The sequence below is a fragment of the Pelecanus crispus genome, chromosome 1 (assembly GCF_030463565.1).
Source record: "Pelecanus crispus isolate bPelCri1 chromosome 1, bPelCri1.pri, whole genome shotgun sequence".
In the NCBI taxonomy this organism is placed as follows: Eukaryota; Metazoa; Chordata; class Aves; order Pelecaniformes; family Pelecanidae; genus Pelecanus; species Pelecanus crispus.
The window spans coordinates 27083466-27100567 of NC_134643.1; the positions used below are offsets into that span (position 1 = coordinate 27083466).

Consider the following 17102-nt stretch of genomic DNA (forward strand, 5'->3'; position numbering starts at 1 on the left):
CCAAAATGGGAATCAGTATGGGAGTAGCACATTTTTATAGATAAATCTTTTCTCCTGTCCATGATTCCCCTGAAGGTAGAAACACAACGCTACAAGGAAAATGCTTACAGTTCTGGATGCTATTGCAATAATTGTAAAAATACATAAGGAGAAATTACACTTTGGCGGCATCTTCATTAAGAGCTCTCCAGTGGCTTAAAATGCCAACTGGAAACAGCATTAAAATGTATTTATTGAGGTGGGGAAAGTGCATTTTACTGTATTTTTATGAACAATGTTTATTTCGTAGGATTATTTTTACAGTTGGCCACGCTCCTGAAATATATATTTGTTCCACTGAGTACAGTAGTTTGTGGCAAATGGGTTTTTACATGATATTACATTTTAAAAATTCTTTCATTTGTTTTGGAATTTGTAAAAGAAAAGAAAAAAAGCAAAGTGTGGTTTGGTAGACAATAAAATTACTTTTGTCTTAAATTCTAAAATGGCTTTTTTATTTTCAAGTCCTACAGTGTGAATGCTTTGGGTGGGAGTTGGGAGGGTCCTCCTGCTAGTGTGAGTTAATTTGATGTGTCTTTACTCATTCCACTTATTTTGTCGTGCAGAAACTGAATTGTGAATTTAATTTCCTTTTTTTATTGCTTCTGAGAAAGCTTCTTAAGGGCTTGTGAAATTAAGCTCTTCAGTTGTGTGGGCTGCTGTTTGTTTTTTAGCAGTCTACATGTGGGTGTAATTATTTCACAGGTACCATTGCAAGCAAGATTACCTTTCTGCTTTTGTACCTCTCCTACAGAAATGCTAATATTTGGGGAGTAAGAAAAAGGCTAAAGGATAGATTTTCCCAAAATTTTGCTTGGAGAATCTTTGTCAGAAATACTTTCTTGTGCACTGTTCGGGAAGCCTTGTGCCCAGCGTTACTGCAGACTTCCATCCTTCCCGTTGCTTAGGCTGGGCAGCGTTTCTGTAGATAAAGGCGAAGTTCCTATGTAGAAAAAGAGCAGGTGTCTGAGAGCCTGGATGTAGACCAGCTCTAGGCTTTGGAGTGCTACAGAGACCTGTGATGCTACACAGTGGATTGAGCCATTGTTGGGTTTTTTTCCCCCATTTGTTTGTTTTTTTTTAAAAAAAAGCTGAATAAACCACGAATTGTGGAATGTCTTGATTGTGGCTTGCATGGATTACGTGTACACAGCCACATTCAGCTGTGGATTACAGCTGAATGTAAGGAGTTTCACCCTAATTGATGTAAAAAAGGGCAGGAAGAAGTCCTGCCCTTTGTCCAGGAAATACTGATGCTTAGTTTTACACAAGGAGCGTCTGTGGAAGCTCCCTTAGCCATGCTTCAGCTATCCCAACTCCTCCCATGGGAGGACTCCCCGGGCTACCAGTGAGTTTGGTTGTCTGCTTGTCTATCTTCTTGTCTCCAGGTTAGAGCTAATGAAGGAACAGATATGGCAAGCCAGGCTAGGGAGATTTGTTTGAGAAGTCCACAGCTAGAATTAGAGATACTGACAGCCCAGGTCATTTGGTTTTAGGCTTCCCAGGTGGTGAGGAAGAACTACCATTAGATGTAGCCAGGTGATTCTAAGATCAGGAGTACAGCTGTCTGAAAGGGTGAGCCAGTGTGCTTGCTGGGACAGGCTCAGGGGCAAAGGCTTCTCCCTTCTAGAGAAGTGTTCATGTGGTGGAGTCCCTTGTCACTTGGACATTTGGGCATTGACTTGTAGTGATGCCCATCCTGGGCATTGGGTAATGCTATTTATGCAGCCCAGATGTTAGTCTGACAAAAGAGGCTAGAGCTGCACAGTGCAAATTGTGCTGGAGCTTCTGCGATCAGGGTGGGGATTGGTATTGCCATCCTTGGTTAAGCCCAGGACTGTTCCTACAGGGGTGTAACGGGTGGTGGAGGTACATGTATGGTCCTTGGGGGAGTTGCCTGTCCTTGGAGTAAAAAGCAAGCAAGGTGTTAAAGGTACCCTGAGAAACACCAGGCTCTAGAAGGACAGGGTCTGCAGATGTCCCTGGGATCTGCCCAGTTTTTCAGTAAAGCAGCTCATTGCCTCTTGTTCAGCTCAAATAGTGAAGGGGATTTCTCTTATCACAGCTGAAACAGGAGACTCTGGGTCAAGGAGGTGGTAAATCCAGGAGGTGGGGTTTGAGGTAGCACTTCTCCAAAACTGATTTGGTGGTGGTTCCCTCATTCAAGGATTGTTTGTGGGCTCCTTTTGATACAGGACCAACCTCCCAGACCAGTGTGTGCGGACCCCCAGGACAGTGAATATCTGTGGCCAGGGTAACCTCGTTTGGGCTTGGCTACCCAAATCCTGAGCCAGTCTGCGTTCAGAATGGGGATAGTTTCATTAAGGGAAGGACCCACCTGTCAGGAATGATAAAAGTATTCCTTTGCCTAGCAAGGACTACTGATAAGTATTCTGGGAAAGAATCCTATTTTGAGTATCTAACCGCATTTGCCAAAATAGGTCTCAGCTATAAATTGGAACACTTTCAAACTTTTTTTCTTTCACTGTGCTCAGGCTCTGAGGTGTCTCTGTTTTTCTAGGGCTTGTTCAAAGAGCCTTAAAATTGATTGACTAGGCTAGCCTGAGTTCTTTTCCTGTAGAGCTGTAGGATATACGTAGGAGAGAGGCTGCTTGGCAAGAGGGGAACATTTAGAGATACTTGCAGCAGTGAAAACTATCCTTTTATTTCCTTTTTCTCTCAGTTTTGCAGGAGTACCTGGAGGAGGAGGGTGGTGTGTTCTTTCTTCTCTGCAGTATAAACTGTAATGAACCAAATCTTTCTTGTTGCAACAGACAACTATGGAGCTGCTCCTTAATGTTTTTCACAGATTGCTTAATGTCAAGGAGAGCAACTGTGGTAGGAAAGGGGTCACCCCCTGCCCGCATCAGGTGTTTCTGTTCAGTCCAGTGAATCACTCCGAGCCTGTAGCTGTGGGGCTGAGTAAGGTTTGCACCATGCAGTCAGGACTTGGGAGTATGGGGATGCTTTTAGGAGGCAAAATTCACTATTCCTGGTCTTTGGACAAGGTATCGATTCATCTGCCAGCAGGCTGTATGACAAGGCTTCCTGAAGGAAACGTAACTATGTTTTCCATTCTGTATAATGGTTCATTTTGTAAAAGCAACCTGCAAATATAAGGGAAATTATCAAGAATAAATAGTAAAAAGAGAGGCTGTTGGTCACAGCGACTGTACAGTTAAATATGATGGAGACAACAATTTTCAAATAGTTTTTGAAGTTTTTACCACAAAAGCATTATGCTTAATTCCTATGAATTGCTATTATTGAAGGGAGATTTTCTCTAAAACTTTAAAACTAGTGTATGATTGACCACATTTCTTTAAAAAAAAATTGGGATGTCCTAAATACTTCAGAATTTTTATGCTTCTACTTGCTTTTTATTCAGCGCTCCCCACCTTCAGTTGTTTCTTGTACATAGATACTGTGAAAATGGGTACCTTAAAAGTAGATAAATAGATAATGCAAATAGGTAAGAAACGTAGCTATCCAAGTAATTAGGTGTATCTTACAGTCTTTGCCTGCCTAAATATGTTGTTCATTCCTGACTGCTCTTTCAGCTGCACATTTACATATCCCATCAGCTGATTGCTATTCCAGAACACCTGAAAATCTTCAGATGAAATGGGAAAATAAAGTCCTGGTGAGCTCCAGATGCAGAGAAGAGAACATATGACCTCCTAAGCACCCTCCCCACCCAAAACTATGATCCTGTGATTTCACTAATGTATCCTCCTCTGGACCAGTTTCCTCTCTGAAAGCCACCCTTCACCCTGGAGCAGCTGAGGTTCCATCGTGTTCTCGGCTGTGAAAGCCTTCTCTGGGCAGCCAGTGTGTTTTCACAGCAAGTGTATCGAAAAGCTTAAAATGTAAAGTGTACGCTTCCAGTTTGTCTCCGGTAGCCATTTTATGGGAGGACAGTTGTTCTCCTTAAAAATGCTCTGGGGTGGTTCACAGGCAGGTATTATTTTTATTTCTTCCCCCCGCCGCTTCCCCCAGGGCAGTGAGCTCCTGGCAGAGGTGGCTGTCACGGGTGCCAGTGCTACGGTATGTGCAGCTGATAAATCAGCATCATCTGCGCTGCCGGTTGCCCTTCGTGAGTGATACACAGGGTGTTGTTACCCACTGTTACGCTACAAAAGGAGTTTGATCTCCTCTGTGTGCTAACGTTTTATCAAGAGAATTCGGTATCAGGTTTGGGGTGCCTCTGTAGCCTGGGAGGTTCAGCAGAGCGGTCAGTGTCTGGAGGTATTGAAAACATATTGGATGCTATTTTTAAAAGTACAGATAGAGAGGTGTAGTTCATATTGCTGGAAATAATTTAATGTCCCAATTTTCTCTGCTGCTGCAGGCTGGGATGGAAAAGGTGATGGCCACTCATGCAGGAGGAAGGCAGCTCTGTGTTACGGAGCTGCGGCATCCTGGTCTTGGTGGCTCTGGTATGGTTTAGGTGCACTAATGGCTTGCCCGGAATTATTGTCGGGGACATTTGTTGCCCTGAAATACAGTGTTCCTTTAATCTGATTAGGGAAAAAAAGAAGTTCCATGAATAAGTTATTGCAAAACCAGGTTGACCCATTCAAGCATGCAGATGTTTTATTTAAATATTCCTCAAATGTCTATTTATTCAGCATAACGCATGTATTATGCTGCCTTCTGAAATACGATATATGACTGTCAAAGAAAATTGTCAAAACAACAACCTCGGTTTCTTTGTATGATACACAGAAATAATTACATTTCATGTACAGTACAGATGCATTTTACACAGTCATCAACAGTCATTCACTACCAAAACAGCATTTAAATCACCTAAAACACCAAAAGAATGTGTATTTCCCAAATTCAGAATAAATTAATGATTTTGCATGTGACATATGGAAATAGGAGACAGGACTGGAATTCTGCAAAATCATACTAAATTATTCCTTAAGCTGTATTTTAAAAATGAAAGTACAAGTTGCTTCAGGGGTATAACTGTTATGCAAGTGTATTGCTGTAGTGTGTTCTTTTTAGTCCGTATGAAAAGGAGAATAAAGAGATTTTAAGAGACACATGACCTGATGGAGTCAGTAGGTTTTCTGGGTTGTAGTCTGTCCCAAAGTGGGCTTAGTAACTGCCTTTTTTTGCATTATTTACCTGATACAACTAGTCAAGAAGTACCATGTGGCATAAAGAAATTGTTGCAAGTTGCTAATACCAAGGCAGTTTTTATATCAATAACTGTTTACCAAAAGGTGGGCACCGAGCCTTTTTTTTTGTATGAGTAACCACGGGTCGATGCAATTAAAAACTCTGGGGCCATTCTGCCTCTCTTTTAAACCCCATTAAAACTTAATAACCCACCGCCTTCAGCAGATCTACTGCAATTTTCCAACCGGGTGGAAGAGAGGAGAGCAACGTCAGGTAATCGACCTCAGCAGAGTTCTTCAGAAGGAGCGCTCCTCTGGGTCAGAGGACAGCCTGTGCTTCTGTTCCGTGCTAAGGTTTGAAAGAAATGTAGAAGCTCAGTTCACAATGAGCAAGTTATTCTGATTTGCAGAAAAAGTGGGAAGTTAATTGCAAATTAACCAAGCTTCCAAATAAGTAAATGATAACAGAGTAATGCATGACATTATGTACTCCTTCTTACTGCAATTTAATTCTAATATGTGGTATTGTTGTATTTTGGTGTATATACTGTAGCATGATAGTCCGTCATCTACTCTTCAATCTCTGTCGACAGGTAGAGAGAAAGACTAGTATTTGTGTGCAGTAAAAAGTGTATCATCAGCAAGTTTCAGTTTTTAGTGGGTATTTTCTCTTAATGTAAATTTTCAGGTCAGTAGAATGCAAGCAATTACTGTACTGAAACATACACTACTCAAACTATTCAATAACTGTGTTAATCATTTATTGTAATGGCATCTAATGCACTGAGCCTTTTGATTTATATGCATACTTTATTTTGCAGACATGCAATTTTTTCTGATCCGGTGTTTTTGATGTATATATGTATGTATTGATATGCACATATTCCATGTATATTTGATGTATATCATGTATGGTATGTTGTGTATATAGGAAGCATTATGATACATCTCCTAATGCACTCTCATGAAGAAAAATGACACTTTTTTTATCAGAAGGCTTTCTGGTAACTTCAGTGTCTTAAAAATGAAGCCAAAAAGCCTTAACAAGTAGAGCCTTTATGTTAGCTTTTAGGCCTGCCCATGTGGGTAAATTCCAACTGAAATAAATTATATTTTTATGGCTTTGGGACCCAATCCATTATTCTATCAGTGTTCTTAGGTAATTAAATATCTTCACAATACAGATTCTCAAACAAATTTTAAGATGCAAGTTTACAGATAATTACAAAAAGAATTTAGCCGTCTTTTTTACTGAATATCTTTCGGTGTCTTCCAGTGTAGCCAATACTCTGGATGCTGCAGAATGTCAACAAGGAAGGTTTGGAGATAAGTGTTAGCTGATCCCAAAAACACCTTTGTTGTAATTTTAATTCAAGTAGGATTGATCCTGCAAGAGTACACTGGGACGAGAGGTTTGTTCTGAAAATACAGAAGTAGACAAGATGGCTAGGGAAGAAAGGACTGTGTAGATTCATCAGTAGCCTTGAAATCCCAAATAGTACAGCAATGTTGGAGTGTACAACAAACTGTCATAGAAATAGAGGACAAAAAGAACAATGATTGAATAGCGCATTCGTGGTGCACGGTTTGGCTGTAAGATTATTTAAATGCTTGCCATTAGAAGTTTATAGTGTAGATGAAGTTGTGTAAAATACCTTAAAAAAAAGAAATCCTGATTCCTGATACAACAGGTGTACAATGACTTATTGCAGTTGTAACAGTACCTAGGAAGCAAGATAAAACAATAGTAAATATTGAACTAACTGAACACCTTTTGTTCACTAATGAGTGTTTGAATAAGAAATACTGCATTTTTCAAAGGGAAGTTATTTGTACAACTACCATGGAACATTAACAATCAGCTTGTTGTAAGTGCACGGAAATGCCCCTTTCTACAGTAATATTTTATCATGCCTAATCTGAAAAACAACAAAAGTAAACTGAGATCACAGCTCCAAATTTCAGCATGCATTATGGTTGTAGTTCTTTCAGTCAGTACAAACATGTTTCATATGAGCATTTTTTTTTTTCATTTTTTGATAGTTTCTCAACAAGTTTGTGGTTTATTAACAGGAAAAAAAAAGACACGTTATCAAAATGTTTCTCGTTTTGCATTCAGCAGGAACACAGGTTTGTTTCTATTTTTTGTTTTGTGGTTTTTTTTTTTGTTTTTCTAAAAAGAGCTCTCATGATAAGAAGAAGCATCAATGGGGACATTTCATTGTGCTCATATAGTTAAGTCAGGATGGTCACAGAAGATTCCACCGTGCGTCAGTTTGGACAAGGGGTAAGAAACTCCTTTTGGTTCACACGCTACGACACCGAAACCCACAAAGTGTTTTGTTTCTCCCGAACCTCTTGGTCTGCGGCCGCTGGTGCACACGTCAAGGGGCGTTGTCTTTGTCAGCTCTCTCATTTCCTCGCGACTCATTTCTCACTGCTGGAGCTCAGCTTGCAAGTGGTCTTTATGCTAATTTATAAATAATTCCTTATTTTATAAAGCAGATACTCTGACAATGTTTCCTCCCGAATACTCGGGAGACTCTGGCCTATCATCTCCTTCGGGTGTGGTGACTGGAGGTGTTGGGATGCTAATTATTGCTGTAGTGACGTAAGGCTGCTCACAGTTTAGTTTAACGCACTCTTCCACTTTGGCATTTAAGCTGGAACGGCTGGAGGAAGAAACAAAAATCCATGAAGAAAGGAATTCTGTGTTACTGCAGACCTCTCATGTGCCCGATCCCACTCCCTCAGCCGGCCGTCTCCATCCTGCCCTGCTAGAGAGCTCAGAGGTGCAAAGCGGCACCACCCCACCACCCTGCACCCTGGCAGCAGGCAGTCCATGGCTATGTCCATGGACAGGCCCCCTTTCTCCATTCCTTCCCACCGCTTCAGCGCTTCTAAAAGTTTCTGGGCTCGGGACGTAAGTGTTTCTGAGCAGGGGAAGCATTTGAGCTGCTCTCTGGGGAGCAAACTTAGCTTAGCCAAATGGCTTAGGACGAGAGGAAATGGGCTTAAGCTGCGCCAGGGGAGGTTTAGGTTGGAAATTAGGAAAAATTTCTTTACGGAAAGGGTTGTCAAGCATTGGAACAGGCTGCCCAGAGAGGTAGTGGAGTCCCCATCCCTGGAAGTGTTCAAAAAACGGGTAGATGTGGCACTTCGGGACATGGTTTAGTCTAGCCTACCCTTGATTGGCTTAGAGTAGACTTGGTAGTGTAGGTTAATGGTTGGACTGGATGATCTTAAAGGTCTTTTCCAACCTAAATGATTCTATGATTCTATGATTCTATGACTTGCTATGCAGAAAAAGTGGAAACTAAGGGGTAGTCCCAGTCTCCTACCGATTCCTCTGTGCCATGCTTATTTAAGAACATTTTGTGTATTACGTATCCTCAAGAGTAAGACACAGTGATATATGCACTAACAGAGGTTAACGTGTTCATGGAGTTGCTGCAGTACCTCAGCATCACAAGAAACTTGTAAAACTCAGACCGTTTTGAGGTGAGACTGGCATTTTGTGCTTGTGTTTTCAGCTTGGTTTTTTAGCACAAAGCTGATGCTTTGTGTTTTTACATTCTCTGTGACTGGAAGTACGGTGCAGGAAAGTCCTCTAGCAGAGAAAGGATGGATCCAGGCAGAATATTTCCTGAAAAGCTAAGACAGATGGGAGCTTTGTGCTGGCCAGGAGGTCTCATTGCACAACAGCTGAAAAACTTCAGTAGCTGCTGGATTGTTCATGGAAGTGAAATCCAAACCTAGTAACTGTACAAAGCAAGCTACTCAAGATGTAACTTAACAAGACAATCTCTATAGCAACTAGTGCTGAAAACACTTCTTTTTTAAATAGCAGAATGTTTGAGTTCAATAGAAAACACTTCTGAGTCTCCTGAGACCTTTGCTGTGTTTTCAGAGGTGGTGTTTAGGTATACCTGAAAGCCAGATGGTTTGCCTGTGAGAGTACAGAGGTGTTCAGTAAATTATAGACTCTTAAACTGCATTTTCCTCACTTTTGTAATAACTCCTCAAACTAGGAAATAATTTTTTCTTACCCATTTCATGTTTTTATTTAGAAGAGTCTTTCTTATGACTGTTACACTTAGGACTCTGGGAATTAGTTTTATTTTGCTGCTCTGTGGAAATGTGAGGAAGTCTCATTTGTCCTGTGCTTCTGAACCTAACCAGTAGAAACAGCAGGGACAGACCCTTCTCTTCCCACTTGCTCATCTCGTGTATCTGAACTGCACATTTTTCTATGCTGAATTGGTCTTGTTATGTGTTTGTCCATGGCATATAATATTTGGTGGTCTATTTAATTTGGGATCCCTGGATGCTATTTGCTGCAAATAGTACACACTAGTTTGTGGGGAGGGCATGAGAGGGCAGAAATGGGTGTAGAGAGACTATTCTGTTACCTTGGATTAAGCTTGGAGCAAACTTAAGTGCAGGATGTTTCAGTACTAGTGTCTATTTTTGGATGACTATTTGACTTTCATCCTTAGCCTCACAGCCTACCTGCAGAGGCCACAACGCCTCTACGTCTCATCTCTAATGAAGAAAGGGGCTTCAACTCTCCGTGTGCTGATGTGTGTGAAGTACCTGTTAGACAGAGGCGTCCTCTCCACGCATCTGATCTGGATGGTGCTGAGCTCTTGTACGCTGCCTGGACGGCTGCCAGTGATGGTGGTGTTTGGGATGCGGTAAGTCTTTTTATGTCTTCGTGAGCAGCAAGTGCTGGTAACACCTTGTTGAGACGAGAGAGAGGGGCTGTGGCTGGGGGGTCTATTGACTGTGGAAACCTCCATACAGCTCTCCTCATAGACTTGCTCATCCACGAATTCGTGATTCTAGCCCAGAGGAATCCAACAAAGGGACAAAGCACACACAGAAAGATAATTAAAGTGAACATATTAATCATGATTGTTTAAAGGCTTAAATTGACACAACTGAATAAACTGAGAAAGTTAGACAGCTTATTGTTGATTATGGTGTTTAGCCCATATTAGCCTGGGCTGAATACCAATACAAATGTAAATGCTGGAACAAAACGCTCAGAGTTCTAAATAAGAAAAAGTTAATTCAAATTATTTTGTAAAATAGCACATGATTACAATGTGGTTTGCATTATAAATATCTGTATAATCTATGAAATGCCACAAAATAGGGGATTATGTTTACTAATAAAAATGCAAGTGGTGCTTATGTAAATGCTTTAAATGTAATTTGGAAATAAACAAGATTTATTGAGGATAACTTCCTAAGCCAGGTAATAGACACCCCTACCCAAGGGGTGCAATACTGGACCTGATGGTCACCAATGCAAGTGAGCTCATCAGTGACATCAAGATTGGAGGCAGCCTGGGCTGCAGTGATCATGCATAGGTGGAGTTCACACTCCTGAGGGATATGGGAAAAGCGAGGAGTACAGTCAGGACACTAAATTTCAGAAAAGCAAAATTCCAGCTCTTCAAGGAGTTAGTCAGAAGGACCCCCTGGGAGACGGTCCTCTGGGACAGTGGAATGGAACAGAGCTGGCAGATCTTTAAGGACACCTTCCATAGAGCACAAGAGCTCTCAGTCCCCAGGTGTAAGGAATCAGGCAAGGGAGGGAAGAGACCAGCATGGCTGAGTTGAGACCTGCTGGTCAAACTAAAGAGTAAGAGGGAACTGCACAGGCAGTGGAAGCAGGGACAGGTGTCCTGGGGGGAATACAGGGAAGCTGCCCGGTTGTGTAGGGAGGGTGTCATGAAGGCCAAGGCATGGCTGGATCTGAATTTGGCAAGGGATGTAAAGAATAACAAGAAGGGCTTCTACAGGCATGTCAACCAGAAAAGGAAGGTTAAAGAAAGTGTCGTCCCCCCCCCCCCAATGAACAAGAATGGCGACCTAGTATCAACAGATGAGGAGAAGGCTGAGATACTCAACAACTTTTTGCCTCAGTCTTCACCGGCAACCTCTCTCCTCACCCCTCCTGCGTCAATGGACTGCAAGATGGGGACCAGGGGGGTAAAGCCCCTCCCACTGTAAGGGAAGATCAGGTTTGAGACCACCTGGGGAACCTGAATGTACACAAGTCTATGGGACCTGATGAGATGCATCCCAGAGTCCTGAGGGAATTGGCTGATGTAGTTGCCAAGCCACTCTCCATGCTATTTGAAAAGTCATGGCAGTCAGGTGAAGTCCCTGCTGACTGGAAAAAGGGGAATGTTGTGCCCATTTTTAAAAAGGGAAGAAAAGAGGACCCTGGGAACTACCGACCTGTCAGCCTCACCTCTGTGCCTGGGAAGATCCTGGAGCAGATCCTCCTAGAAGCTATGCTCAAGCACATGGAGGACAGGGAGGTGATTCGAGACAGCCAGCACGGCTTCACCAAGGGCAAGTCCTGCCTGACCAACCTAGTGGCTTTCTATGAAGGAGTGACTGCAACAGTGGACAAGGGAAAAGCAATGGATGTCATCTACTTGGACTTCTGTAAAGCCTTCAACACAGTCCCCCACAACATCCTTCTCTCTAGATTGGAGATATATGGTTTTGATGGGTGGACTGTTCAGTGGATAAGGAATTGGCTGGATGGTCATGTCCAGAGGGTAGCGGTCAATGGCTCGATGTCCAACTGGAGACTGGTGACAAGTGGTGTCCCTCAGGGGTCTGTACTGGGACCAGTGCTGTTTAATATCTTCATCAATGACATAGAAGTGGGATTGAGTGCACCCTCAGCAAGTTTGCAGATGACACCAAGCTGAGTGGTGCAGTTGACATGCCAGAAGGACGAGATGTTATCCAGAGGGACCTGGACAAGCTGGAGAGGTGGGCCTGTGTGAACCTCATGAGGTTCAACAAGGCCAGGTGCAAGGTCCTGCACCTGGGACGGGGCAACCCCCGGTATCAATACAGGCTGAGGGATGAAGGGATTGAGGGCAGCCCTGAGGAGAAGGACTTGGGGGTACTGGTGGGTGAAAAGCTGGACATGAGCTGTTAATGTGCACTTGCAGCCCAGAAAGCCAACCGTATCCTGGGCTGCATCAAAAGCAGCGTGGCCAGCAGGTCGAGGGAGGTGATTCTGCCCCTCTGCTCTGCTCTGGTCAGACCTCACCTGGAGTACTGCGTCCAGCTCTGGGGCCCTCAGCACAAGAACGACACGGACCTGCTGGAGTGGTCCAGAATAGGGCCACAAAAATGATGCGAGGGCTGGAGCCACCTCTCCTGCAACAACAGGCTGAGAGAACAGGGGTTGTTCAGCCTGGAGAAGAGAAGGCTGCAGGGAGACCTTATTGCGGCCTTTCGGTACTTAAAGGGGGCCTATAGGAAGGATGGGGAGAATCTTTTTAGCAAGGCCTGTTGTGACAGGACAAGGAATAATGGATTTAAACTAAAGAAGAATAGATTTAGACTGGACATAAGAAAGAAATTTTTTACACTGAGGGTGGTGAAGCACTGGAACAGGTTGCCCAGAGAGGTGGTGGAGGCCCCATCCCTGGCAACATTCAAGGTCAGGTTGGACGGGGCTCTGAGCAACCTGATCTGGTTAAAGCTGTCCCTGCTCACTGCAGGGGGGTTGGGCTAGATGACCTCTAAAGGTCCCTTCCAACCCAACGCATTCTATGATTCTATTATATTGAACTGTAATAAAATAAAAATCGTATATATTTTCCAGATGAGTTTATAAATCTTCCTGTTGAATTACATGTTAGAAATCAGCATCTGAAACGGTGTGTTTCGAGGCATACATCTATGTAAAAGAAAAAGATTCAATTAAATAGAAGTTTTGATTAGAGGAAGTGAGACAGTTATTTAAAAGCATTCCAAAATTCCTAATTACTGTAGATGGATATATTGAAAGCAGTTTAGAAGACTGAGCATTTAGTTAAATGAAGTACTCTTTATTCATGCAATCTTTGCTTAATCCTGGCATAGACAGTAGTCCTTTAGGGTTGTCACAGAGATGAACCCGAATTCAAGCAGATGGCTGGTTTACGTTGACTCACTAGGTGATTAGGGAGCATTTCACACATAGCAGTGACTTCCACATTATCTTTGTGTGCGAAAGAGTGTGAAGTAGTGGTTTTGCTTAGGGAGGAGGAAAGGAATTTTTACAGTCATTTTAAAGTAGTGGCTCAAACTGAGCAGTGATTAAGATATGTTCATGTGCAGTTTGAGAAAGCCTCCTTTTAAAAAACAAAATCTTTCCAGTTACTGCTGGAATTGGTCTGCATACATTGAGAATGGTTTAGGGAGTATTTTCTGGGTTCTTTTACTCTCTACTCGGTCTTGTTCACTTAAAGTTGTTAGCCTGCTTTGTCTTTGTGTATTAGAATGAGAAACATTATTTTTTCCCCTAAAAAAATTTTGTGTGGAAAGGAGTGATGTTGAAGAATGCCAATTTCAAGTGATATAGAAAGACCTAACTTGCTTGAAAATTAACTTCTATAAGGTGTATGTCAGTCACAATCAAGATTTTGAATGTGATCCACAATGGACATAAAATTTAGAGAGAAAAATTACCTAATCGCCATCTTTAGATTATGTTCAGTGGCTTGCAGCATGTTTGCCAAGAACTCTGCTAGTTTTCCAATTAAAAGTAATTTTGTGCTTCCTAAAACTTTTATGGAGCAACCAACTCATTCAATTCAACTGAATTCAATTTGTAGGGTCCATTAAAGAGGGTTATTGAGTGAACTTTTAATATAGACTGGAAACATTTGGAACGATATAATGGCTCAAGTTAATATATTTGATTAAACTTATTAATTAACTGTTCTTAAATCAGCTAAAATTAGCCTGTAAAATATAACTTTCAGTACAATTATTTTCATTATTAATGTAATTTTCACAGAATTCCGTAACATTGCCCACACTGCATTTTTTAGAGTGGAAGAGATCTTATCCTATTGACTTCAAAGTGCTGGAAAAGAGAAAATATGCCTTTGCTTAGTATCATCTGGACTGATGCTTATACCAGATGATATTTCAAAGGATGAGGTGAGGCTAAGGCGGCACCTCATTCTTGCTGTTATACCATGAACCAGCAACTTGCCAGATTCCACAAGCTGCGGGCCCAGATTTCAAGTTCCCACTAAAATTTTAGGAATGCATGATCTGACCAGGCAGTTGCAGAATACAGCTTGGAATCCCTGCATACATTTTTGTGTTCATGTGTCATATAAACATCAGTGCCAGTAGCAGGACCCAAAAAACAAGGAAAAAAGAAAGTAGATTCTATGTAAATTTAGGAAACAAGATACTACTTGCCTTATAGACTTATTCTTTGTTTAAAAAAAGAAAAAAAAAATAGGATTACATATTCCACTATTATGATTAGAGGAAATGTGAAACTTTGGGAGCCAAATCCAGCTCCTACCAAATTAATAGATTTTTTTTTTCCATGATTTCTATGAGAGTTTGACAAGACCTGTGGCTATTACTAGGGTTTTTAAATAGATTTGTAATGTTCAACTGTGGAACAGTTTTTAAGGCAGGTCGCTATTACCAGGTTCTAGTACAAAATGTCTCAAAAATGTTCCAAAAGTACCCAGCCTGAATCTTGGCAAAGAAACCACATAATACTCTGAATAGGAAGCAAGACATTTTGTCCTACAGCACATTATATAAAAATGAATACTCCAAAAGTAAGAATGGAGAATACATAGGCACCTGTGGGATGACATATTACTAAGTGCTGTAACAACTGGGCCATTCTATTTACAAAGAAATGCTGTTGAAAGGAGAACATTAAATTATACATATACATCCATCATATTTTAATTTACCAATGTCTGTTGTGAGAAAACTTTTTAATCTCTTTTTTTCTGAGAAAGAGCAGAAAGCCTTTCACATTGATCTCCATCAAGTATAGCAGAAGTGTTACTGGGTCTTTTAATGAAATCTGAAACTAGACTATAAAGAGAAGACAGAATAGCATAAAGTTCCTCTATGTATACAAAACTTAAAGAGAAATCATACAATTTTTTACATGCAACTGGAACTTATAAAACTAGATGTAAATTTGAAAATGGTAGTTTAATGGATGTTGACCAACTTACCTACAATATGAAGTAAATTCTACATGACAATATAGCCCCCACAAAAATATAAAAATACAAGGAGATAATTTGTGTGCCCTATGTGAAATTCCCAAATCTACAAAGATTAAATTCAATATAAGTAGTATTTATATTCTTAGTTTCCTTAGGAAATTATAAAAGAGGAAATGATGTAAATTCAGTGATGATTAGGGCTATTGCTGTGATGATATCTGCCCAGAAATATAGTATTAGTAAACATGGCACTCAGTTATTATTGAATCATAACTCTGCTGTGGTTTACTATCCTTTATGGCTGTATAATTATTCAGGTATTGACCAAGTTAAAATTTAGAGAGCACATAATAAGTAGTCCTTTTGATTTATAGGGAGTTTCAAATCTAGATGAGCATATTTGGGCTGTTATGAATTACATCAATGATTTCTACAGGGATCTCAGTGTCTAAACTGAAGCCAAAAGACTTTGAAGCTTTGCACCTGCGTCTGGATTAAGCACTTGATATTTCAAAATAGGATGCTTGGGGATCCTTTTTACAGTCACTTCAGTAAGAATTGTGTTCACGTCCGAGAAAACACTCAGCAGTTCTCCCTCTGCAAAAGCCCAACATTTGCTCAGGCAAAAACTTGCTTTGACTGCACCGAGTATTGAATGTGTAAGGATTGCAAATTGTGTTTTATGAACTATGCTGCAGAAAAGTGCAAATGATAACATTATGGAGTGTATGAAAACCATACTGAAGGTCACATCTACAGCTTGGCTATACCAATGTTGTCTGACTAATGCCAATATTTTACACCCTAGATGAGGCTCTCATCCAGGACCCCTGTTGTTTATATGCAGTGGGTATAATGCCTTAAAATAAGATAAAATGGCTTTTCTTCCTAGTTAACTGCTTTCATATAAAGGCTTATTAATTAGAAGAAGTACTGAAAACATTCAAAACTAGGCTGGTGTTGGACTTCACAGGAAAACACAGTTCTCTTTTCTTACCGTAGTTTTTTCCAGGCAGTGAAGCAGGTGGTGGTGCTGCGTTTCAAAGGAAGAGCCAGATTTGCTAACAAAGGCCTGTTCTTCTTCACTGGAGGACTGTTAATACATAGAACTCTGTATTATTCTCATTTGTGAACAAGAGGGCTCTTATCCAAACATTTGATCAGAACTAATCTGGATTGTACATGGTAGCATAACTGCAATGCTTTGTCTACACAGTGTAACCCAAATAATTTTGGACCCGAGTTCTCTTTTGCTTGTTTGGTTTTTAATCAAAATATTTTCTTTCCTTCCCTTGCACCTCCTTTTAAATGTTTCCATCTTAGGTCTTTTATGCATAGATGGAATAGTACAATTTACAAGTGCAATCAACATGCAAGCTTTGGATGTTGAATCAACGCACACTTACAATTATCATAAATTTAAGTGACAGTAAAGTTTTTTTTTCCTGGGAATGTGCCTCATTTGAAGGAAATTAAACATAGTTGTCCTCCTGGGATCATTTCATAGCACTAAAGAATTTGTGGTATTGCTGCTTACACAAAAATTCATGTCAGTGATCCCAATCTGCTGAGTTTGGAAACCATATAGCAGATGTTACTGACGCAGAATGAAGAATTAAGTTGAAAGCATCCACTGTTTATTAATTGCTTTCATAATTATTCACTAGAAAGCAGAAAACTAAATAGGGGAGGAAGTGCAATAATAGAAAAGATTACAATTCAACTATGGGATATTTGAAATCTGCATGGCAGCTAAGCTATTTGGTGTCTTTTTAGTTCAAAGATTTGAGTTCTTTCAAGCAGGAGAGGAAGCGAGGGCTCTGACTGCTCGCCTTTTGTGCTAGACCGGACGGACGGACAGCCCCTTCCTCTTCTTCTGGCTATAGGTTAAAGCATTCCG

The 17102-nt window shown here is 41.0% G+C and overlaps 1 protein-coding gene across 1 annotated transcript in view; it reads right to left on the reverse strand.

Moving 5' to 3' along the window:
* Nucleotides 1–7665: 7665 nt before the first annotated feature.
* KCND2 (potassium voltage-gated channel subfamily D member 2) overlaps nucleotides 7666–17102 on the reverse strand; it is a 283125-nt gene continuing 273688 nt past the window's right edge. The window contains exons 4-6 of the mRNA XM_075719545.1: nucleotides 16200–16295; nucleotides 9768–10015; nucleotides 7666–7843 (exon numbers count right to left, since the gene is read on the reverse strand). Coding sequence (XP_075575660.1) covers nucleotides 7666–7843; nucleotides 9768–10015; nucleotides 16200–16295 — 522 coding nt within the window. The remainder of the gene's footprint in view (nucleotides 7844–9767; nucleotides 10016–16199; nucleotides 16296–17102) is intronic.